Genomic DNA, 25,366 nt, shown 5'->3' with positions numbered 1-25,366 from the left:
CGAATTCTCGCGCTTTAATAGCCCAATTTCGATATTTTAAAATTCAGCCTAAAACAATACACTTCACAACGAGGCTCTGGGGAATAAACCCCACAAACTCTATAGTTTAGTCCCCGGAGCCTCTTCCTTAGGCCTTTGGTTAAGGCTGAATTCTATCGAAATTGGGCTATTGGTCGAGTCGTTCTACTCTAGATGCTGATTGGTTATATTTTTCACATGTGAAGAAAGCTATACGTGAAGCCGATGGGACGTATCGCTTTTCTCGCATGTGAATTAAAGCAAATATAGAATTCTATTTGAAAGGTTTATTCCCCAAAATTCTCGCTATATATGTGATAAATACTGGTATCTTCTTTGCATGAGTTGAATTAAAAAGAACAAACATGTTGGTTGTATTAGAACTAGGAAAATAGTGTCAAATTACTAAGATCCATGGTGAAGTGAAATCTTATTGCATTGCTGTAAGTTGTTTTACTGGAAGTCTGTTTAATTACTTTTAACAGTTTCACAGTGAACTCTTTCGTTAAGACACGCTCCGGGTAAAATATAATACCGAAATTCTCGCATGTAAACAAAAACAAAGGTGAGGCTGACGAGGGTCCTTTAACAAGCTCAGCTGGCTTTTCTGGCCTGTGTACCTTCAAAATTACTCCAAGCCTTTGTTTGCAAGTGAAATTTCAGCCAGTGATAGCTTTTTTCACCTGGTGAAATAAGCCGGCAGCTGGCTGCAAAAGTCTACAAAAGGAGACTGATAATTCAGAGAAATAATATTATCATTTAAGGTGGCTCCATAGGGTTTCTTGACCGCGCGAAGACTGGGTACGAAAGGGCGAGCTTGAAATGCCGGCAAATCAAAACAAACATGGCGGCTTCACGCGAGCGTGAAATTTTCGGCGTGAAAACGCGAGACTTGCTTCCTGCCAATGAAATAACACCTGTACTTTCCTGTGTTGAGCAGATTAAAGAGTTTACAACACCCTAAAAAGGTTTTTACAACGTCCGCGGTGCTTCTGGCCGCTTTTGCGAAGTTCGTGCGATCGAAAGCAAAAGACAAAATAAAAAATAGTCTCCGCGATTGTGGGATACTTTGAGCAGAATTTCAGAGATTCTGCTACATAAAGGATTAGGGTATGTCTCTAACTAACCTTGGGGTTAACAGATATTCGCACAAAAACCGACAACAACGGGAAACGCTCGTCTTTACACATCAACCCGTATGGTTCGAAAGTTCGCGCATGCTCAAATAGCGATCTTGGACAATTTCTATTCTGATGACGTAATTATTTCGGGGCGAAAATAGAAAATTTCGCCTGGGATTTACTAGAGTTTCCTTCGGTGAAAATCCTTAAAATTTGGCAGAGATGTGATACCTTTTTAACTGCCCATTTTGCCGTTTTTTTAAAAAAATTTGTAAGCCAGTTTTTTTGCTTGGTCAAAAAAACACAAAATAACCAAAAATGAAAAAACGACCTGGACAACCCCCACTTTTTTTGTTTTTAAAAGTTACTTCTCATCAGATTCAATTAGTTGGGAGATTTTCAAAACTTTTCACCGAAGAAAATTAAAGAAAATTAAGATCAAAGCCACAAAAACACCAAAAATAGGACTTTTTAGGAAGATGTAGCTCAAGAGCAAAGGCTGTTATTTTAAAAAAGAATAATGCACAACATATTTTAGTCCTTGTTTTTAATATTTCATCAGCTTTTATTAAGCTAGTTTAAAAAATAACGCGAAAATGATCTCTTGATGGGTATCACTTGTGCGCGCGCCGTAATATCTCAAAACCCTACGGAGCCACCTTAAGATAAAATTAATGTTTATAAAGCCTATGGGCTTAAGGTACTTACTTATCCTCATCGGGCCCATGAGGACTCTTGAGGCCGGATGGGCTTAAGTTAGAGGGAGAGTATTACTAGAGTGCTGTTAGCACTCTTTTTTGTGGGGAAGGCAGAGAGTAAGCTTATCGTTTGTTTTAGTATCTTAGACTTGGGGGAATATTTTTCTTGGTAGCTGACAGAAGTCTTGTCAGAATTTTATAGTATTTTAACAAGGTGAATTTTACCTGTCTTTTTCTTCAGGAACTTATAGCAGCCAAGAAACACTTTGAGATCATCGTAGTAGAACATAAAAATGTAGTATTCCCTTTAGCATACTTGGGCACTGGAAGAGTGTTCTATAAACAGAACAGGTAGGAGATTGAAGTTTTAATTTGTTTATTAGAGCAGTTTTCAATTGAGTGTCGTAAAACCAAAACCAAAGTAATCACTGTGGCTTATCACAAAGGACACAGACAATCCAGTAAACCAATCAAAACTCAAAGTAAATATGTGTAGCAAGTTTTACTTCTGATTGGTTGAAAAATGGCACAAGATTTTTAAACCAATCACTAAGCATAGTAATGCAAAACCAAAGCAGCTTGTAGCTCTTGAGGGGGGCTGAAAAGAGAGAAGGAGAGCTTAAAAGAGGGGAAGTTAGTATCGGAGTGGGGGCAGGGAGCTTATTAGAGACATGTCACGGATTTTACCAGATTTTTGAACAGCCAAAGTTTATGTTTGTGTCACATTGAAACCTAAAAATACATTTTTATTTAAAATTGCTATAATAATAAGAGCACTGGTAGATTGTTTGTTTTGTATGCAGGTTCACTGAAGCCTTAGAGCCCTTAGAAGAAGGCCTTGCATTAGTCAACAAATTGGGTGATGAGAAACTGGCTGCATATAGATGGCCTGGCTCACAAGTTATTATTGATGACACCAAACCTGGAAAGTTATTGGTAATGATATTTCTAACTTATTGTAAAATTATGCTTGAGGTGTTACGCCAATATTTTTAGCCATAATGGTCTCGTTTAGGGCTACACACGAAGAAATATACTAATATAAATTCTATTCTTAGTTTTTTGTTATCTTTTAGGGGTCAAGAAAAGCTTGAGCCACACCCAGATTGGTCTCTTTTGGGGTTCTTTTCAAAATTTCCGACCAGCATCCCCGTCCGTTACATATAGGAGTTCCCCCCCCCCCCCTGGGTTTGATATACTTTGCAATGGAGTTTGTAGTGTAGTTTAAAGTGCCTGTTTTGTATTTCCATAGCCTGGCAAATCTCCTGAGTTAGGAAGAACTTAGCTAAACCCCTGAGTATGCTGTCTCCTAACACATGTCCATTCCTGCCTGTCCTGGAGAATACTGCTACAAAATTGTTGTGTTATTTCTGTTTATACAAAGTTGAGTCAATCAACTGTTATTTCATTTACCATACTTTCTTTGTTCTCTTTTCAGAGTGCCCTTCAGACGTTAATTAGAATTTGTCGTCATCCTCCTCGGCCTGACGCCAATTGTAGATATTCTGATTGTTCAAATAAACCGCAGATCTACCTTACAGACCCTGGTAAATACTCGTTATTGCCTGATTAATAACACTAATAGGAAAGCTATCCAAGTTACCTATATTCTGCCAAGTCAGTTTAAACACTGCAATCATTCCCTTTCAGTTTCTGTAGTTTTATGTACATGTATTTCTTTTTAGTAAACTTTGTTTTGACAATATAAGTTGTACAGTTGCTTGTGAAAAACATAAACTACCTGGTCTGACGCATTGTTTTGTCAAAGCCAAGGTAATCTTCAGAGACCTTTCTCAAAGCTGTGCTCTAAGAACAATCGCAGGGTGCCGAAGGCTCTTATGAAAGAAATCTTGGGTGCCCAGCTCAGTTGTTCTCAGCTCAGTTGTTCAGCTGTTTGTTTCATGTTTTCTTTTTTTTAACAGACTACAAAGGATATATACGGCTGATCTGCGATGAAAACTGTAAAGTAGACTTCCACCCAGTTTGTTGGAAAAAGCAAAAGAGCAATGAAGAAGAAGGAAAGACTGGAGACAAGGTAACTTAAAATTGAAAATTTTCTGAACTGGATTATGTTTGTGAATCAACTTGCATATTTGAGTATTCAGCTAGTTTCCTTCAGTCTGTGGTGTAATAAAGAAGCTCTTGCGATCTCAAATTCTTGTAAGCTGTATTTAATGTGAGTAGTTTTACCAGCAGCATTGAAACTGGGAAATTGGGATGAGCTCTGGCAAGATAGGCCACTAGGCTCAGTGCAGACTTTACTTAACGACAGATAACCTGAAGTTACAAAGGCAAGATGTTGATCATGCAAACAGTTTCTCAAAGGTTGAATTGAGCAGATGCGGGAAGTTGCAAAATGAAATAGCGTGAGCTTGCAAGATACACAAGTTTCAAACAAGTTTTTTTTTTCAGTATTTTGTTGTTAATGACAACTTCAACCTCTGCAGGCATGTGGATTATTAATAGATACATGTATGATGATGCCTTAGACAAAAATAAATAAATAAACAGACAGACAGAATGTTTGGGCATATTGTGCTATTTTGCTTCTCATTACTGATTGATTTGTATTTTTCTCTCCTGCTAGGACTTCCTTGATGACACGTGCATGACTCCTGACTGTGTAGGCTCTGTTATCAATGTTCAGATCTATGACTCTGAAGGTCTTAAAACAGAGGTACAGTAATTTGCACAGTTTACCTTTGTCTGAAGGGTGAAAATTTCTTATCGACTCACCAGTATGTTGCATGGGCCATTCCATTTTATATCCACCCCCCCCCCCCCCCTCTGTTGAGGCGGTGAGTCAAAATCCCCCCAAGAAAAAAAGAAGGTCAAAGTGCCGACATGATGCCCCCCTCAGAAAAAACTCGATTTTTTTTGTTTACCGATTAGAAAAAAGCCCACTTTTTCCATAACCCCTTCAGAAATATTCAAAAGAAATGATTTTCAAAGCCCCTTCAGAAAATCTTGTAAACGGGGTGGAGGGGGGGGGGGTGGTGGATATAAAATGGAATGGCCCTATACATGTGACCTTTTAGCCCTGGCCCCAGTTGCATTAGCAAACCAGTTGGGTTTGCTAACGCTGATTTTCCAAAGAAATCGATATCCACTTAACAGTGGTACTTCCATTGCACAGTGTTATCTATCCTTTGAACAAGTATTGATTTATCAACTGGTGGGTCCTACTGCTAATCTTTTAAAAACAGTTTTTGTCATGGGTTTGATTCCTGTAGGGAAATCGGGTTGTTCTTTGTGCCATGCTCTTTCCAACAGAAAATTGTATTGTTCTCTTTCTTAATTTATTCCTTCTTATTTGTTTCAGTTTAAAACTGAGAAGCCAACTGCAAAGCTGGAAACAAAGCCCAAAGCTCCAAAGCAATATAAAGTCAAAGCAAGGTAGCCACACTTGTGATTTCCCTGTTTATATCATGCAAATATATCATTTATTGTATCAGGCTTCTAAATAAAGTCCGATTTACACAGTACAACTTTTTCGAATGCGACAAGCTTACAACAGGCCTATGATAGGACTTAGGACCATTTTAATGTACACGTCTGTTGTAAGGATGTGGTAGGTTGATTTACACAGCACGATTGGCGTAAGTGTGCCACATGCATAAAAAACTTGTACTGTCTAATTCGGTTTTGGGGTAATAACTACTGATAGTTGAATGGGTTTTTTTTATTCATTGTTAGTGCTGCTGGAATTAAACAGAAGAAGAAAAAAGAAAAAGATGAACTTAAGATAGAAGAAGAAGCAAAAGCTTCAGATTCCGGGGAAGAAAAGGTGGTCAAGAACCCCCCACCCCCTCCTCCCTTACCAGGTAGGTTCATGCTTTAGTGTACCATGGCTGAAATGCAGCCACCTATGTATCTTAATCATTGCCTAGCAAGGGAGCTCCATGCCAAAATTTCCCTCTCGCACACAAAAAAAATAAATTGCAATGCAATGATAGTTGAACATTGAAGTTGCTAATAGATCCTTATCTGTCTTACTGATTCTTTTTTCAGCCTTTTTGCGGCGACCTTTCATGTATTTAATTTTTTACCCTCAGTGCTAATATTAAATTTTTTCACTCCCAAATCTCAAGATTGTCTTCTGAAATCTGCCTCAATCTTGTTGAATTTTTTTACATTGCACCCATGTTTTGCTTTTGATTTTGATGTTGCAGTGCAAAGAGAAGAGAAGCCATCCAAGGAAGACCACAGTCTTGTGGAGAAAGTAAGAATGAGTTTGACAGCTAATGAAAGTTTTTAAGCAGGTTGTTATATATTGAAATTATATTAAGGTTGTTGTTACTTTACATGATTTAGTGAAATCGTGTTATCTGTTCTTTTTACCCCAGGGAGGATATAACCCATCAGATTCCAGCATTGCACAAGGTAGGTAACAGGTGCTTAATGACTGAGTGGGCAGGCCAAAGGGTTTTGACATGCGAAATTTTGTTTAATCCCCTTTATGTTCTGTTATTGCAGTGTTGGTTAAAGTGCAGTGTTGCCAGTGTCTTTCCTTTCAACCTTGTTGAGGTTTAGAAATAGCTGACTGAGCACTTAATAATAATAAAAAATAAATAAAAAAATTTATGTGTTTATAGTGGTCATACACTTAGCTTCATATCTCAACGAGATAGCTAGTTTACAGGCATGCCACTGAAACAGAGGAAACAAATAATTTATGAATGAACATAACAAGGTTAAAAATCCCAGCTGGCAGGAGGCAGACCAGTTGGCTATATACAAAGCGGGGTCGAGGATTTGGCAAGGGCAGGCCTCGAACCGGTGACCTCCGGATTACAACACCAGCGCCCTAAACCACTCGGCCACGCTTGCCTCCGTAATGTTTTAAACATGATTTAAAATAATGTTTTAAACAAGATTAGTGTGAACACCATAGAGCTTGTAATCACCAAAGGGAACAAATGCAAAATAATACACTTTATAATTATTATTCTGTTTTCAAGGCGAAGGCGTTTTCATCTTGAAGAAAGAGGAAGACGAAGAATCAAACAAGGTACGAAGACATGCTGGAAGTTGTTTTCTTTTTGAAGAAAAGAAAGTAAAAAGACAAACAAAAACAAAACAGATGTTTGTTAGCAATGTTTCTAATAATAATATAATAATTGATTGCCTGTTCCTTTCTTTTTTTTAAGGGGTTGCCACTAAAAGGAGTAGGCAAAGTTAAAACCAAAAAGAAGAAATTAAAGGTATACATTTACTGCTTTGTTATCTTTAACGCACTAGATATGAATGTGATGAGATGATTCTTTACTGGCAGGGTAAAAAAATACTCCAAGTTGCTTCATTCCTGGGGGGGGGGGAGGGGTAGACTCCCATGTGAAAGGGCAGGGGATGCTTGATTTTGGTCTTCCCTAGGGTTTTCAGAACAGAATCCCGAGGTTTAAGTTGTCAAGGTCTCCTTTAGGGTTGCCCATGAAGAAATAAAAACGCCATTGTATTATGTTGACAGTCTATGATCAGGCATGAGAAAAGGGTCCCTTCTAGGGGTCAAAAAAGTTTAAGCAATGCCCAGATTGGTCACCTCTGGGGCTTAAATTCAAATTCCCCCACCCCCTCACAGGGCTTCATTGTGCATAAAATGATATTAGATACTGGCGCTGAGTAAGTCCTAGAATTGGAAAAGATTTTTGCATTACGCTAGATACCAAGATAGTTTTGAAAATTAAACAATCTTGCCCTTGTTAAGCAGTTATTCTCTACTATCCAAGGTTATACATCAATGGCGAAGTAATTATTGTTTGTATTTGTTCATGTAGAATACACAGACCTTGGATGAATTCCTCAAGGATCGTGGTGGACAGCAAACATTCAGACCAGCCTTGGGTGAAGATGGTGAAGACTTGGGTGAAATTCCACATCCTAAATGGTGATTACTGCTAAACTACCTGTAGTTAGAATATTTATACTAGTCGATAAGAGTCAATCACCAGCCATAATCTTGGAGGGAGGGGGAGGAAGGACAAGTCTAAACCTCAGAGCACAGTGCAAATAAAACCTGTTAATCTGGGTTTGGAAGCTTGTTTTCTGGGAGGCACGGTGGCCTTATGGTTGGTGTCAGGAGGTAACTATTTGTTTTCTCTTTCTTTGTAGTAAATTTGACCTGGTTCCTCCACCGCCTGGCTGGAGTCAGCAGGAGATGGAAGCACCGTTCGCCATCCCTCCACATTTACAGGGTGACGCAGCTGAGTTTGAAGCAAGCTACAGAGCTATGGATTCAAATGTGTTTTCATTTTCTCCAGGCACAGCTCCTGTGCCAAACATTGACTTGAAAGCAGTCACGGAATACGTAAGCTCGTAAGTAGTTCAAATTGTGAGGACACTAGATGCTGCTTCCCCCCATTATTTGGTAACTGATATGGGAGAAATGCGTTGAATATTGAGCAGACACATGAGATATTATCTAGATAGGTGAAGGTTTATTCATTTGTGACACAATGGAATCAATCTGAGTATTGATTACGAGGTTTCAGTTTCTATACTTCATTCTTTTAAAAATGGTCAATTTTTCACGTTGTATGCATGGCTGTTCAGCTGTGGCCACGGCAAAACATACGCCTGCAAGTTTTGAATTGATCGTTTGAAGAAGGCTGGGTCAGGTAGCAGTTCTCCCAGAGTCTATTGCTATCCTTTGAGGAACAATAGAACAACAAAAAGATTGCACCTAGTCCCAAAAACAATTATAGCAACTGTTAAAATAGAGGACCAGACAGTAGAATTACAAGTTTACGAGAACGGCTACATTACCGAACAGGTTTGGTCCCCTTAGGTTCAAACCTGACACAATAGCTAAATTTTGTATCCTCTTTAGTAATGCCGTACAGTTGAATAGCCGCTTACACCTTTCAACTTTGGGTCCATGGCTAAGTGTCCGCTTAGTAGGTGTCTGCTTATGGAAAATTAAAAATGTAGCGTTTGTATATGGATGAGGACCTGACAGAGTGTCCTCTTAATTAAGAGAGGTGTCCACTTATGGGAGGTTAAAAATGTAGTGTTTGTATGTGGCTGAAAGCATGCAAAGTGTCCACTTAGGAGAGGTGTTCTCTTATGGGAGGTTAAATGTGTAGTGTTAGTATGTGATTGGGGCAATGACTTAGTACCCACTTGAGATAAGTAAATAGCAATGGTAAATAGCAATAGAAATAGCAATGGTAAATCACATGTGTATAACTGACCAATAAGAAAAGCCAGTGGTAAACCATGTGATACTAAACTGGCCAATAGGAATAGCAATGGTAAATCATATGTTAATAACTGACCAATAAGAAAAGCCAGTGGTAAGCCACGCGATACTAAACTGGCCAATAGGAATAGCAATGGTAAATCACATGATTATCATGTCGTCTACCGCTCCTATTCCCACTGGACAGTTTGAACTGACCAATAACAAAAGCCACTGGAGTGGTAAACTACAATTTTGACAAATTTGATCTTACTGAGACTAAACACACAAAAGATGTTTTAGAAATAAGGTCCCTACCTTACTTAGGAGAGGTGTTCACTTATGGGAGGTTAAACATGTAGTCTTAGTATGTGATTGGAGCAATGACTTAGTGCCCACTTGAGATACTCACTAGGTGTCTGCTTATGGGAGATTAAACATGTAGTATTTGAATGTGATTGGGCCGATGAGGGGAGAGGTGTCTGTATATAGGGAGGTTAAAAAATAATGTAGTGTTTGTATGTGACTGGGACAATGACTAAGAGTCTGCTTACGGGAGGTGACCATTAGCGACAGTTCAGCTGCATTTTTTTATGGGGTCAATTCAGAAATGCTAGTTGTGAACCAATGACACGAGCAAAGATAGCCCAATTGACGTTGTTTGTGCTCTTTTCCCATACAGAATGTTGCACGAGATTTTACGAGCCAATGGAGCTCTGGAGCTGGCGGACCCCAACATCATGCAGCCTTTAAGCATGTTACCGGACAGTTATCAGGACATTATTTCAAATGCAGGAGGACTTAGGCCAATCCTGGAACAATCTGGGAAATTTTTGTTTGACGGAAACAGGGTTATGCTTCCAGAAGACAAAGAATTTGAAGACTTTGTAAAAACTTTTAAACCTACACAGAGTAACAATCCTTTCCTTGACAGAACGATAAGCGGATCTAAGAACAACGATGAAAAGTTGCAAAATGGAAATCATGATGGTAAATCGATCTGGGACAATGATAATCTTGTGGATGAGAAAAGTGAGAACGGAGTGGCAGACAAATTGTGTGTTTCTTCTTCGTCTACTCCGATTAATCCCAGTGCAAAGGAATTTGTTTGCTCGCCTCAGTCGGATTCACTTACAGCTTGCTCTTCAAAGACATCTTTAGCCAGCGACGCCACTTTAAAGGACGTTGAATTAGTCGATGATGAAATTGAGGACGAAAAAGATGCGATTAATGAACAATCTAAGCAAACTTCAAACGGGAAAATTGATGTTGAAAGCGCTTTGGCAAGTGCCCTTATTGAAACTATGAAATCAACCCTTGAAAGGGAACAGGAAACTTATGCGGATATGTCACCCAGTGATTTCAAAAGTCAGCCAGCCACTTTAAAAGTCGAATTTTCCTTTTTTAATGGCAAAAATTTCGAAGATTCGAGCGGCGATCTCAGTCAGGCTATTTCTACCAAGTTGTCTGAACAAGTTGAAAAGGGGACAGTCGCGCCAGCTGTGCGTGAGGACATTGCCCCGGTACAAACTAGTCACAAACGCAACAGCAGTGACCCAGTGATTACTAGCAAGACCAAGTCAGTTCAGACACAGCCTAATGTGAAAAGCAAAGGCGTGGGAACGGAACCCGTCCCTGAACCTTTTAAAGCTGAATATCAGAGAGCCGTGTCTGAAAAGGACGCATTGCAAGCCCGGTTACAGGAGAACACTGAAAGGCATAGCGCTTTACTTAATAAAAACAATGCAGAAGTTGAGAAAGTTAAGAAGAAGTTGGCAGATGCACTGCAGGAGAAAGAGGTAAAAGTTTGAATGGTCATTACAGCAAAATCGCGTGGGTAGCAGCTCTTGCGAGGTCTGGCATAAATGGCTCGTAACCCTTCGAGAGAACAATAAAACAAACAACAGGAACAATGTCATTAAAGATTTGAATATTGTTCATCGTGGTGTAAGATAGGTAATGAACGTTTATTCGTTTGTCTCACGATAGAATCGCTTTGAGATGTTGATCGCGACGTTTCGACTGCAATACTGCTAGTCTTCATCGGCTTTTTTGCTTTCTGATCGTAGGTATCCATGCTTCAGGAATTTCAATTCCGCTATCTCTATTGATGTTATTAGAATGAAGTCTTATTTGGATAGCCTCTTTGACCCTGCGTGTGTATCGGTGAGGGTCACGATCGATAAACTTGACTTGATTCCATAAAGGAATATGCCCTGTTTCGTTTGCGTGCTCCGAAACTGCGAAGGTTTGTGTATCACGACAGAGACATAAGGCTTGCTTACATACGTGAGACAAACGAATAAACGTTCATTACCTAACAGGAACAATGTCGCTGGCCCAAAAAAACTAGCAAGTTCTACACTAGAGATCCCGCAGAATTACAAGCTTACGAGAGCTGCTACACTATTTCAAAATATCTTTGCTGATCAAACCTTGTCTTAGTGGCCACGATGAAAGGGGACCTCCCAAATATAGTATGGTGCCACACGAACAACATCCTGCTTCCGTGGAAATTCGTTTCTGGGATTTGACTGAGTGCACGGGCACGAGGCCTGCGCAAAGCAACGCTACTGGGCAGACTTGTGACTAAGTATTATGTTGTTCTTTTTTGCAGAAATATTCCAAAGAAGTGCAAGAAGTAAAACAGAAGAATCAGGAGGAAATACGTAAACTCCGTCAGACGTGTGAAGACAAGGACGATAAGATCAAAACCTTGAACCATAAACTGCTACAAGACGCACAGGAAAAGTGAGTTCGTGTGAAGTGAACGTTAATATTGAACATGTGAAGGCCGGAAACATTTTGCTCCTTGTCTTGAGTGCACCATAGAAGTTTGACTGTATAAACTCTGGCTCCGAGTGGACTTAATCAAGATTTTAGCTTTACGTGAATTGACTTCTTTGTATTATCGTGCGCTCTCGCGCGCGCGGAAACGTGCGCGAGCATTTATTTAAATGCGCGTGTGATACAACAAACTTTTTAACGGCTAAATAGTTTTGTCCCCCTGAAGAAGGCAGCATTGCCGAAACGTTGGGAATAGTTTTTTTGACTACAGCGTAGTATTTACATTTTTTTTCATTTATACATTCAGCACCTACGCTGCGCAGGGTTTCAAATTTTTATCACATAGAAGTTTGACTGATTCATTGAGTGATCTGCATTGATTGGCCACACATGATTTCTGTACTGCTGCTGTCTTTAGAAAGCCACTGTCTCACAAATTAAGTTGTCTGCCATGCCATCACAGTGGCTTGTCGTTTCCTGTCTTGTCGTCTCACAAAAAAAAAACAATGCTATGTTTGCATCGGACAAACAAAGTTGGAAGGTCAAGACTCTTCAAGTAGCTCTCTGATTCTATTCTTAGCCGAAAATGTACTTGAACGTGTATTTTGATGTTGTTGCAGATCCAACGTGGTTAGCAACCTTAAAAAGGAACTCTCAGCTTGTAAAGGACAGTTCACATCAGAGAAGTAAGTTGATCACTGATGCATTACAACATAAGTAGTGGGAGGTGCAGTGGCCTAATGTTTTGTGTGCTGGACTTCAGGTCAAGCGGTCCGGGTTCAAGCCCTGGCCAGGGTCATTGTGTTGTGTTCTTGGGCAAGACACTTTACTCTCTTAGTGCCCTCTTCACCCCAGGTGTATAAATGGGTACCGACGAATTTAATGCTGTGGGTAACTCTGTGATGAAGTAGTTGCTTAATGCTACGAAAACCGGGATAAGCTCCGGCCTGTTGGGCCACCAGGCCCGAACATTAACTTTACAGGATGAGTAAGTGGACAAAACGAATGCACATAACTTAGTCGAATGTAATGTTGGAGGTAACCTTGTGATGGACTAGCAACCCATACAGGGGGGCATAGCTCCATCACAGACCTGACAGGAGAAGTAAGATGGCCAAACAAATGCATGTGACTGAAGAAGTTATGCTGTTCTGTCTCAGGCTACGTTTACATGGGACCGGTCTGGAACAGATCCGGTCTGATTTTTGGTCCGGATAGGCCTTCTGTTTACACGGGACCGTTCTGGAACCAGTCTGGAACGGATCAATAGCAGGTCCAGTTATGGATCCGTTCCGGACCGGTTCCGGAACGGCCCCGTGTAAACACCTGGATCGGTTCCAAATGGTTCCATGTAAACAGGTCCGGTTCGGTTCGGAACAGTTCCGAACTGGTCCCGTGTAAACGTAGCCTCAAAAAGCTAAATTGTAAAGCTTTAAACTGTTTTCTCTCTGTCTTATCGTCTGTTAGGGACTCTTGGAATAAAGAACGCGCTGAGAAAGATGAGTTGGTAAAAAATACCAAACTTCAACATTTACAGCAACAGGCAAGAGCACAGGATGCAGAGGTAAATAATGATTGCATTTTCGTCTCTTTTTCTGGAACTGCAATATTCAACAACGACGGCCGGCCTTGGACTCTTAGCAAAAATAAATATGATCTCCCACAGAAAACGGTAGAAGTAGTGCCACGAGACAAACAAGTCATGATGTAAAGCTGTTTTGCCTTCTTTTTGCAGATCAAACTGCTAGAACTTCGTCGTGATGTTGGGTTAAGATTTTTGGAAAGAGCTTACCAAGAATCACACATAACGATCAACAACTTGATACAAGCTGTAAATGCCAGGTTTGATAAGTGATTGTTGTCTGTCTGATGTTAATTGTGTGCTTGCATAACTTAAATTCACGATCATACTGATTGTTTATCACAGTCTAGGCTTAAAACTTTTCAAGGTAACATGCTTAAGGCTTAGTCATCTGCTTTGAAAGGCAGAATCCTTTTTTTTATACCAACTTTGTCAGGGTATAGTACGAACAACACTTACACCATTGTCTGTCTTAACACAGGATTGCAGGCCCCAAAGTGGAGGAGTTGATTACCACATGGAAGAACTATGCTTCTGAGTGCCATCAAAGAGTCCTGCAGTGCAAGGTAGATAGCACCACATGATTCTAAACTGTCCAATAGGAATAGCAATGGTAAATCACATGATAATGAACTGACCAATTAGAAAAGCCAGTGGTAGACCACGAGATACTAAACTGGCCAATAGGAATAGCAATAGTAAATCACATGATAATGAACTGATCAACAAGAAAAGCCAGTGGTAAACCATGTGATACTGAACTGACCAATAGGAATAGCAATAGTAAATCACATGATTATGAACTGACCAATAAGAAAGCCAGTGGTAAACCATGTGATACTGAACTGACCAATAGGAATAGCAATGGTAAACCACATGTTAATGAACTGACCAATAAGAAAGCCAGTGGTAACCACGGGATACTAAACTGGCCAATAGGAATCGCAATGGTAAATCACATGATTATCATGTTGCCCACCGCTCCTATTACCATTGGACAGTTTGAACTGACCAGTAACAAAAACTCCTATTTTGACAAATCTGTTCTTACTGAGGCTTAACACACAAAAGGAATAGGAATAGCAATGGTAAACCTGTCCAATAAGAAAAACCAGTGGTAAACCACGTGATACTGAACTATCCAATAGGAATAGCAATAGTAAATCACATGTTAATGAACTGTCCAATAAGAAAAGCCAGTGGTAAACCACACGATACTTAACTGGCCAATAGGAATAGCAATGGTAAATCACATGTTAATGAACTGACCAATAAGAAAAGCCAGTGGTAAACCACATGATACTAAACTGGCCAATAGGAATAGCAATGGTAAATCACATGATTATGAACTGACCAATAAGAAAGCCAGTGGTAAACCATGTGATACTGAACTGACCAATAGGAATAGCAATGGTAAACCACATGTTAATGAACTGACCAATAAGAAAGCCAGTGGTAACCATGGGATACTAAACTGGCCAATAGGAATCGCAATGGTAAATCACATGATTATCATGTTGCCCACCGCTCCTATTACCATTGGACAGTTTGAACTGACCAGTAACAAAAACTCCTATTTTGACAAATCTGTTCTTACTGAGGCTTAACACACAAAAGGAATAGGAATAGCAATGGTAAACCTGTCCAATAAGAAAAACCAGTGGTAAACCACGTGATACTGAACTATCCAATAGGAATAGCAATAGTAAATCACATGTTAATGAACTGTCCAATAAGAAAAGCCAGTGGTAAACCACACGATACTTAACTGGCCAATAGGAATAGCAATGGTAAATCACATGTTAATGAACTGACCAATAAGAAAAGCCAGTGGTAAACCACATGATACTAAACTGGCCAATAGGAATAGCAATGGTAAATCACATGTTAATGAACTGACCAATAAGAAAAGCCAGTGGTAAACCACATGATACTAAACTGGCCAATAGGAATAGCAATGGTAAATCACATGATAATGAACTGACCAATAAGAAAGCCAGTGGTAAACCACATGATACTAAACTGGCAAATAGGAATAGCAATGGTAAACCACATGTTAATGAACTGACTAATACGAAAAGCCAGTGGTAAACCACGTGATACTAAACTGGTCAATAGGAATAGCAATGGTAGACCACGTGATTATCCTATCATCCACCACTCCTATTCCCACTGGACAGTTTGAACTGACCAATAACAAAAGCCACTGGAGTGGTTAACAACAATTTTGACAAATCTGTTCTTACTGAGGCTAAACACAAAAAAGGAATAGGAATAGCAATGGTAAACCACATGCTGATTTTGAACTGACAAAAAGGACAAGCCAGTGGTAAACCACGTGATAATAAACTATCTCATAGGAATAGCGATGATAAATCACATGTGAATGAACTGACCAAAAAGAAAAGCTATTGGTAAATCACGTGATACTAAACTGGCCAATAGGAATAGCAATGGTAAATCACATGTTAATGAACTGACCAATAAGAAAAGCCAGTGGTAAACCACATGATACTAAACTGGCCAATAGGAATAGCAATGGTAAATCACATGTTAATGAACTGACTGACCAATAAGAAAAGCCAGTGGTAAACCACGTGATACTTAACTGCCCAATAGGAATAGCAGTGGTAAATCACATGTTAATGAACTGACCAATAAGAAAAGCCAGTGGTAAATCACGTGATACTGAACTGGCCAATAGGAATAGCAATGGTAGACCACGTGATTATCATGTCATCCACCACTCCTATTCCCACTGGACAGTTTGAACTGACCAATAACAAAAGCCACTGGAGTGGTAAACTACAATTTTGACAAATCTGTTCTTACTAAGAGTAAACACAATGGATTTTTTAGAATTAAGGTCCCCTTCCCTACAACATACAATTGCAACGGCTATAATAGCCTGCGTAGCTGACGGGATTAGCACGGGGGTGAGATGTTAGATGAGCGCTTGGGGCGAAAGAAAAATCGCGGGCAAAGCCGGCGTGCGTGAGCGACTCCGCTCCAATCTGCTCGGAGCTCCGCGGCTCCGTCTCTTCCATTCGCCATAAACAAAGCACTCGCACTCGGTCGCGAATCCCGCCAGTTACGCAGGCTATGGCTTTAAAAGGTGGTAAAGGTCCTGGTTTCTGCAGCATTAAGTGGCTAGGAAAGGTAAGTAGGAATATTTTTTACTCCCCCCTGGATGGGATGATTGTCCATTGCAGAGTTACCCCCCAGCAGTAAATTTGCTGGTAACCATTTATTCACCAGGGTGGAGAGAGGCACTATGAGAGTTAAGTGTCTTGCCTAAGAACACAACGCAGTGCCCCGACCAAGTCTCGAACCCAGACCACTCAATCTGAAGTTGACGCACTAACCATTAGGCCAAAAGGGGACTGGAGTGAAAGTCTACGCTCTCATGACTTCTTGTCGTGACTGGCCCAAGTGCGTGTAGCGTGACATTAGTACGTCTCAGTGTTCCTCGCTCAGAAGCTTTTGTACAGCTAGAAGATCTTTAAGTCAATGAAATGAGTCCGTTTCGCCAGTGGCGGAACGCGTTTATGGAGCGTTTTATAAGTTTGCAAGGTTGTTTTACTTGTTGCGTGACACGACCTGGGTAGCGTGACTATAATTAATTGGGCGTGATCTTGACTGAGTTTTGATTGTTTGCAGCAAACGTTTAATGAACAGATTGAGCTGCTGAAAACTGGCAGGACTCTGGCAAGTGTGCCTCAGTTGACCATCCCTGGACCACCACCATATCCAGCCATCCCAGTTTTACAATCTGTGGTGAGTAAAAATACCTGATCGATGCTGCCAGCTTATTCTCACTAACAACTTGTTCTGTTCAAATAAATTCATCTTTCGCAATGATACAACTAGTAATAGATTTTTAAGACTAGGTTAAGTAATTTCAGATAAGAGTGAGACACGGCATCCGTGAAAAGCAGTACCTTTTTGTTTCTTTGATTTTATTTGAATAGCTAGGTAGTTAGTTTAGTTTGGGTCATTTTTCTTGTAATTTACGTTTATATCATAATAGTTTTAATTTTTATATTTATTAATAGATTTTTTGCTAAGAGGAACTACCGTTGATAAATGAAGTCATCTATCTATCATTATTGACGTTTTATTCTCTCGCTTGTTTACCAGGTACCAGGACAGCCACAAAACCAACCCCAGCCCTCTGCAGAAAGCAGTAGTTCAGCACCCAGGACAACCGAGCCTCCTGTCCCTACCACCTCTGCTGGAGCTAGCGCAGGGGGCTCTTCTGCTGTGGCTCCGCCTACAGGAGTTGCTGCTTCAGTTAACGGAGACAAGCCTCCAGTTGCCGGGCTTCCTCCCCCTGCTGCTGCTGTATCTTCAGCTGCTGCGGCGGCCATAGCCCCTGATAAGGCACGGCCCTCTAACAGCTTTGAGAAGATCATGCTGCGCCTCTCAACCATGTACCCGAATTTTACCAGGTAAGCCTTTTAAGTACCAAGATTGACCAACATCAAATTTCTCCTCACAATATCAATATGAAATTAAGAGAAACGGTTTTAAGAATTTATAAAATGATCACCAAAGTATATACGAAAGTATGGAGATCAGTCAGCAGAATTTGTATGTGGATATTGGGGCTTAGAAAGATGATAATCAGTCAGTGATCCAAGCTACTAGAAAAAAATCCAAGTTCTCCCAATAGGAGTCGAACCTATGACCTTTAGGGACGAACCATTATTTTCTTGGAGGGGGGGGGGGGGTGAAAAATGTTCCTCTGAAAACTTTTTTTTTTTTGGTTTATGCACCTCTGCAAACATTTTTTTTTCGAAATTCTTACTATTTTTTGTTATACATATCGTTTTTGCAAACAATTAATTTTGTCTTTCCAGGCCCTGCAAACAATTTTTTTCAATATTTTTCATCCCCCCCCCCCCCCTCCAAAAAAATAATGGTCCGTCCCTTAGCACACCAGTCGGACGCTCTACCACTGAACTACAGAATACTCGTGGATCTAGCCAGGGTTGAGATGTGCCAAACTTTTTTCATAGTATAACATTATTGTCTCGAGGTCTTGCTCGAAGGTGTCGTTTTGTACAGACCTTATATATCTTGGTTTGTTTTTATGTTAGGTTGGAACTGACTGGGTTTATCAAGGAAGTGCGACATAATAAACATGGCTCCCTGACTGGGCTCTCGCTGGAGGATATCGTTGCTAGTGTATCGGAGCTCGTGGAACAGAAAAAGAAGGTATGGAACTTAATATCTTTGCTTGCGTATTAAAACTCAGTTAAATCAGTTCGAATTGTTTTTTCTATTTTTAATTTCCCTTGGTGTCAGAAGTCTCATTAAGCTGCGTTATCCACACTAAATTGTTTTCAGAAACTGTCCGAACGTTTTGCAGAGTATTTCTCCATCCACGGCAATCCGACATTCATTATCAGGTCCTTCTCTCGGTGGGAAATAAGACAGATAAAGCGCGAGGGAAGAGGGGGTGGGGACTGACTATACTTGCGTCACTGTGCAGCGAACAACGATTCACGAGGGTTTGCCGAAAGTCTCTCTCCTCTTTCGTGGACATAAGTTATAGTTGTGTTTCTCCGTTTTCCATGAGAGTAATAGGGGTTTTCACCTTTTAGGATAGACCACTCAGTTTGTGTTTTTTCCATTTCAAGGCTGGTTTATTGCGTACCGCCCCAGTGACACCAGCCAACAGCAGTCCCACCATACAGCGAGCAGCCAATGCCACCGTGCCACAGAAGACCCAGCCCATGCTGTCTGCCAAGCCTGCAGTGGACGCGTCCAAGATGGCGGCGATTGCAAGCGGCAGCTACGAGGAAGATCCGTGCGTTATTTGTCACGAGGACATGAATGCATCCTATGACATTGTTACATTGGAGTGTGGACACAGATATCATTCAGGGGTAAGATATTTTGACAGTTACGAGAACCGCTTTTGACAAATTCATCGGAAAACCGATTCTTTTTATCCAATTGGAACACTGCACGGGCACTGCGAAAGTTGTTTGGCAGCATGGTGCGGTCAGCGGTCTTGTTGCTAAGCAACTTCCCTTCTGAAAACCGCTGCCTCAGTCAATTGTTGAAGCCTATATTTTGACCAAAAATTTACTTGTTTCTGATTCTGCGGGGAAAAAAATTAAGATTTGCTCAGTGATAACTTTTTGCCTCCTGCGAGGCCAATCCTGAAAGATAACGTCGACTGAAATAGTAATAGAGTGTTAACGCTTGACATGAGTAAATCGAAATTCTAACGTGAGACAAACGAATAAACGTTCATTCCTATCTTACACCACGATGAACAATATTCACATCTTTAATGACAACATCAGAAACAGTTATACTTAACCCGGTGACTAATTCTGTGTTTGTCGTAAGAAAACAAGATTCGCTTTTGAGAGCAAAGAGTAGAGACTGAAACACCATAACAATGTAGAATGTTTATGTATTGACTGATTCAACAGGACAATTTGACTAATAGAGAATTCTGTTCTCGAACAGAGCGGTTTTCACTCGAGTGTCGAAAGTTATGCGTTTGCTTTGGTTTTGCATTACTACGCTTAGTGATTGGCTTAAAAATCTCGCGCCACTTTCTCAGCCAATCAGGAGTAAAACCAAAACCAATCGTGACTCGCTCGCGCACGTTTTCCCGCGCTTCGTGTCGGCTACATGTATTTGCTTCGAGTTTTGATTGGTTCACTGGATTGTCTGGAGTAATTACTTTGGTTTTGGTTTTACGACACTAATTGAAAACTGCTCTAATATTTATGTATTGACTGATTTGACAGGACAAATCTGACTAACAGAATTCTGTTCTCGAATATACCGGTCTGGCCGGCCAGTTCTGACAAAAGGAAAGCGCCCTAAGTTGTAAAAGAGCATAATTTTCTAATGTGTATTTTTGTTGTTCCAGTGCATCCGAAAGTGGCTGATGGGAGAACAGAGCACCTGTCCAACTTGTCGTGTACACGCCCTGCTTCCAGACGAGTTCCCCCGCCTCAAGTGAAGATCATCGCCATTTTCAGCCTGAAAAGTCCGTTTCGATGTACAGAACAGACGACCTAACTTTGTTTAAACCACACTTTGCATCGAAGATTTTTGCATATACACACGATAGAACATTATGAAGTTAATTTATCTTGACGGCTTAAGCCAGTTGATTTACGCCACACCATAAACCATTTATGGATTATTATCATTACACCATTTACTGTTGGATTATCGTTAAGTCATTTAACAATACAGGGAAATTATAGTTGTTGTGGAACAGTTTTATGTTGAGCTTATCTTCGCCGGGACTCTGGTACCTTGCCTGCGAACGCTGACGGAATTTGGCCGCAGTAACAGGTGAAAAGCCATCTGCGTTTGTAAGCTAAGAGGCAGGGGTAATTGGACTGAACGAAAGACTGCCCGCTCGCTTGCCTCGACTCTACACCCCCTGGGCCGCCGAAGATCTGCTTGGACAAGTTTATAAGATATTCCCAGATTAGAGAGCTATATTTTTTTCTTTTTATATTGATTTACTAGATCGATATGTGGCCTTCTTATCGGTTTATTAAAACTTAAATTATTGTGTGAATATTAGTGTTTACTTTAAAGCTGAAGACCATGTTAATTACTTTTTTAGAAATCATTTTTTTAATTAATAAAACGTAGAAACAATTTGTTTGCAAAGAGGTGTGCGATAACAATAGTCAAAAGTTGCCGCTTGTCGCAGAGTTAGTGCCGAATAATAATTGAAACACTGGATCATTGCGTAAACTGAGAAGGCGGATAATGGAAAGATTTTATTATAATGAGATTAACTTTTTATAGTCTTTATGAACAGTATAAAAAGCTTTCGGCGCTATTACGCTTTGTCACACTCTTAGTTCCTCTCTGAAGCTAATAACGCGCTTAAGTCCTGCTGAGCAAACAACCGACCTTTATTTGAAAATGTTGTAATTTTGTTATTGGGGGGGGGGGGGGCAAAGTAGCTCCTTTCTTTTCCCTCCTCTACACTCAACGCTAGCCTTTCGATTAATCTTAGTTGCCTTTGATCGTTTGTCTTAGCTTCTCGACATTTCTTTCAAATAATTTACTTACTTCAAGTGACTAGTCCGCCTCCCCAATTGGAGAAAGGTTCCGCCGTCCCTACCCCCGCCCCTCCCTCGCTTCAAACGCGGGGGGAATAGGGCCTGGCTGCGACTGTGAAAAAGGTATACACCTCCCCACCCCCGCAAAAGAAAATGAACACTCCACTTTGAAAAGATCCGCAATATTTTTCTTTGGTTCAAGGATGGCTGGTTTTGACCCCCTTCCGTTTTAAATATTCACACAAAACTTCTAGTCCGAAATAAACCAAATCCAATAGAAAAAACCTCGAAAGCAGATTGTTGCTGAGCTTACAACGGGAAAACACTCCTTTTTGAGTGCGGTGTTGTTGATGCATTTCCGCCATAAATAATTAGTTTTGATTCATGCAATTGTAGAAATCCACAATCACCGTCTTGCTTTCTTGCGGGCAGGAAGTGAAAAATCTATGCCCATTTTTTGCCCGACTTCCGGTCAAAAAAGTTTGAAAGAACAATTTAGTTCCAAAAAATTTAGATCACTAATTACTTTTTGCGTCGAAAAATGCCAAAACACCTAGTTTTAGCGAATTGAATTTCATTTTTTTCGCTCTTCCTAAAGTTCAAGTGTTTTTAACAACAACAGCAACTTAAAGACGCAAGTGTGTGACACACGAATCGTTCAAATTTTGATTAATTATTCCATTGTAACATGAAACCAGACGGAAAAGGCAGGTACAAGGTGTCCCATCGTGTCTGGTTAACGCTATTCTAAGGGTATCTCATCTATCTAACCGACCTCCATTCTTTAAATGTTTTCTTTTTCCCTCCCGAAAATTCCAAAGCGAAGCCCGCTTTTGATGGTCGCTTCCGGCTAGTTGTTTGTTTTGTGTCTTTGAATCTTAGCTTTCTGCATGTATTAAATGTATCAGAGCTGCTCGTAAAGTGCACTGAATCTGTTAATTCGCAGTCAAAACAACTTCCTTCATTGCAGATGGTTTGTTTGTGAATTATCTTTTTAACAAGTGATCAGATTTCAATTACTCAGTCACGCTATGGGTTTGAGGCGCTAAAACCGAAAACTATTGACCGTAAAACCACTAAGTTTTACTAATTAGATTTCCATCGACCTCATGTTCTCTGATTTTCTGCCAAATGATGCATTTCTAAACAGTGGAATAAATTTTTGCAGCATTCGGACCCGAGTAAATATAAATCACGTGCACACGGATAAATTCCCAATAGGATCATTGATAGCGCTTCTAATTATTCCAAAGAATGTTAATAAATTAAAACCGACCAATCAGGTGGTCCCATGGGAGTCGCTCTTGAGAAAGAGGTCTTGAAAGTGACATGAATAGCGTTCCGACAGAACGTGAGCTTTTGAAATTCATTGTGTGTGATTGAGGCTTCGAACGAGCGCCAAAGATCTTCCACTTCGCGCTACAACCACTCGAGAGAGAAGGCGTATATCTGTTGAAGGGTCGCTGTAGAAGCTAAAGGCATTTTATGCCGAAGAACTGCTTGTTAATCAGTGATTTTGTTGTTAATTTTAACCATGCCGAGAGGTGAACACCACAGATCTGATCGTGATAGAGACCGAGACCACAATCATAGGGACCGAAGGGACCGCGAAGAAACGGGCAGCCAAGAAATATTAGATGAAGGAATTATACAAGTGCAGGTTATTCCACAAGACGATAACTGGGGCGAAACAGCGACTTCTATTACCGAAACTGCAACATCGATCGTAACACTTAGCGAGACAGACTTGAGCGATGTTGTCAAAGAACGACGTCGAATCTCATGCGGTAGCTTCGGGCGCCATGTTAAGCTCGTACCGCAAGCGTTTTTGAGCTTGTTTGCTGTCGTTTCGCCGGTTCTTTTCGTGGTTTTTCCCGTTGTAACATGGAAACCTACACCGTGCGGCTCAAACTGTGACGGTCTATTCATCAGCTTTACTGTCAAAGAGCTGTTGTTAGCGATCGGAATATGGGCTTTATATTTTCGAAAGTCGCGGGTCACCTTGCCTCGAGTGTTTGTTCTTCGAGTCGGGATGAATGTGCTTGTTTTTGTGGTTCTAGTTTGCTACTGGCTGTTCTACGGTTTGAGAATCATCGAAAAGAAGACTGAACAGTTTTCTAACATCCTTCATTTTGCGGTTACTCTGATTGATACGTTGCTGTTTTTGCATTACGCGTCTCTGGTTGTGTTATGGATCAGGCAGACCGATCCTTTGTTTACACTGAAAGTCATTCGCAGCGCCGACGGAATCAGTCGATTTTACAACATTGGCCCTCTGTCGATCCAGCGGGCGGCCGTGTTTGTCTTGGAGCAGTATTATAAGGATTTTCCCGAGTTTAATCCCTATCTAACGCAGACGCCAGCGAGGTCATCGCACAAGCAGTTCTCGAGTCTCAAGTTTTATGACATAGACGGCAAGCAAAATGACAAAGTAAACCCGCGGGCTAAAGCAATCTTAACGGCGGCTTCTACTCGCCGACGCGATCCAGCGAGAAATGACCGCTTTTACGAAGAAGCAGAGTTCGATCGAAAGGTGAAACGGCGAAAGGCTCGTTTGTATAACGCCTGCGAAGAGGCGTTTGGACACATCAAACGCGTCCAACTCGAACGCGGTCCGTGTGTTCCTATGGATCCCGAAGAAACCGCTCAATCTCTGTTTCCGTCATTTGCGAGGCCGCTTCAGAAGTACTTGAGAACAGTTAGACTTCATCATCGTTTCACAATGGATGGAATTATCAAGCATCTTGCACATTGCCTTACTTTTGATATGACCCCAAAAGCCTTTCTGGAACGTTATATGAGCGACCAGCCCTGCGTGGAATTTACCACCAAAAAGCGAACTCAAAGCTGGAGTTTAGTCTGCGAGGAACAGGTTACGAAATCACTTTCCTCTTCAACAGTGTTTCAACTTAAATGCGAGGATCTTTCCCTGGTAGTTACGATCCGTAGACTCCCCTATTTTGATATTTCAGAGGACGAGTTTGACTTTGAAAGCAACAAGTTTGTTTTGAGGCTCAACTCCGAGACCTCGGTTTGAGCAAGCGACAAACAATGTGGACTATATATTTTGTAAATATAATTACTACCTATACCGTTGTATTTCTCAAGTGTGTGCTCTCAAAGAGAAACAAACTTTAAGTTAAGGACAATTTTCAAGAACCTGGATATTACAGTTGAATGTTTATTTCAACATGAAATGTACAAATTATATTGTTTTCCCGTTCGTACTAGCGTTTAAGTGGCTTCGAATACAATCATTATTGTATAGAATTTCTTTAGAAAATGTTACAAGCAAAGAACATTGTTCATTCTTTTGCACTCGCTAAGGTAATCGTGTACAAAGAACAACATTTGAATTGAACGCTACAACATTTTCGAATGGATTGGTAGTTTAATTGCAATAGATTGGATCGTAGGTCGTGCAAAATAAGTTTGATCTTCGTTTATTATATTTTGCCTTAAGACACGACCGAAATTCCAGCTTAATTTATAAACTGCAAAATAATTAAATCTTCTGCAGCTGATTTTGATAGTTACTTGCGGGTTGAAGTTGCACGCCATTAAATCCAATAACACAAACAGAATTTTCTGTTCTTGTGTTATCTGTGCTTGTTTGTTTGATATTGTTGTAACATCTTGCAGAGGTAATTTGCGCCCTGGAATCTGTACCGGTTTGCGAGACAGAAAAAATCATGCGACTTTACCCTGTGTTAATGGAATTAAGACCTCAGTTAATTTTCTCGAGAGTAGAAATCGGCGGGGAGCACAAGTGTTTGATGGACGTGGCGTTCTCTTTTAATCCTTCCTGGGTTGTAGATCTTTTATTTATTGCGGTCGCAAATGGGCCGAAAGGTATGCATGATTAACTCTCTATTTCAATATGTTTAACAAACGATCGAATATCGTCTGCTGTTTGCTGC

General features: G+C 40.5%; 2 protein-coding genes across 5 annotated transcripts in view; both read left to right on the top strand.

The window, feature by feature from the left end:
• LOC144664036 (uncharacterized) overlaps window positions 1–21,045 on the top strand; it is a 53,892-nt gene extending 32,847 nt beyond the window's left edge. For all 4 annotated transcript variants that reach the window (XM_078525148.1, XM_078525147.1, XM_078525146.1 and 1 more), the window contains 24 exons: window positions 2,079–2,188; window positions 2,641–2,773; window positions 3,276–3,384; window positions 3,760–3,872; window positions 4,425–4,514; window positions 5,160–5,233; window positions 5,534–5,661; window positions 6,010–6,059; window positions 6,184–6,220; window positions 6,799–6,848; window positions 6,988–7,041; window positions 7,612–7,721; window positions 7,946–8,149; window positions 9,697–10,813; window positions 11,632–11,765; window positions 12,422–12,487; window positions 13,269–13,365; window positions 13,537–13,643; window positions 13,865–13,949; window positions 17,044–17,160; window positions 17,524–17,834; window positions 18,486–18,603; window positions 19,029–19,277; window positions 20,285–21,045. In XM_078525148.1, coding sequence (XP_078381274.1) covers window positions 2,079–2,188; window positions 2,641–2,773; window positions 3,276–3,384; window positions 3,760–3,872; window positions 4,425–4,514; window positions 5,160–5,233; window positions 5,534–5,661; window positions 6,010–6,059; window positions 6,184–6,220; window positions 6,799–6,848; window positions 6,988–7,041; window positions 7,612–7,721; window positions 7,946–8,149; window positions 9,697–10,813; window positions 11,632–11,765; window positions 12,422–12,487; window positions 13,269–13,365; window positions 13,537–13,643; window positions 13,865–13,949; window positions 17,044–17,160; window positions 17,524–17,834; window positions 18,486–18,603; window positions 19,029–19,277; window positions 20,285–20,377 — 3,756 coding nt within the window. In that variant the 3' untranslated portion in view covers window positions 20,378–21,045. The remainder of the gene's footprint in view (window positions 1–2,078; window positions 2,189–2,640; window positions 2,774–3,275; window positions 3,385–3,759; window positions 3,873–4,424; window positions 4,515–5,159; window positions 5,234–5,533; window positions 5,662–6,009; window positions 6,060–6,183; window positions 6,221–6,798; window positions 6,849–6,987; window positions 7,042–7,611; window positions 7,722–7,945; window positions 8,150–9,696; window positions 10,814–11,631; window positions 11,766–12,421; window positions 12,488–13,268; window positions 13,366–13,536; window positions 13,644–13,864; window positions 13,950–17,043; window positions 17,161–17,523; window positions 17,835–18,485; window positions 18,604–19,028; window positions 19,278–20,284) is intronic.
• Window positions 21,046–22,770: 1,725 nt separating this feature from the next.
• LOC144662256 (vang-like protein 1) lies at window positions 22,771–25,054 on the top strand. The gene has a single exon (XM_078523025.1). It carries the CDS (start codon window positions 22,981–22,983, stop codon window positions 24,481–24,483), a length of 1,503 nt encoding a protein of 500 aa, XP_078379151.1. The 5' UTR covers window positions 22,771–22,980; the 3' UTR covers window positions 24,484–25,054.
• The last annotated feature ends 312 nt before the right edge of the window (window positions 25,055–25,366 follow it).

The sequence above is a fragment of the Oculina patagonica genome, chromosome 8 (genome assembly GCF_052425735.1).
Source record: "Oculina patagonica isolate OP01 chromosome 8, crgOcupat, whole genome shotgun sequence".
NCBI classification, from domain to species: domain Eukaryota; kingdom Metazoa; phylum Cnidaria; class Anthozoa; order Scleractinia; family Oculinidae; genus Oculina; species Oculina patagonica.
The sequence above is the reverse complement of the archived record's forward strand: the minus strand, read 5'-3'. Positions and strand labels throughout refer to the sequence as shown.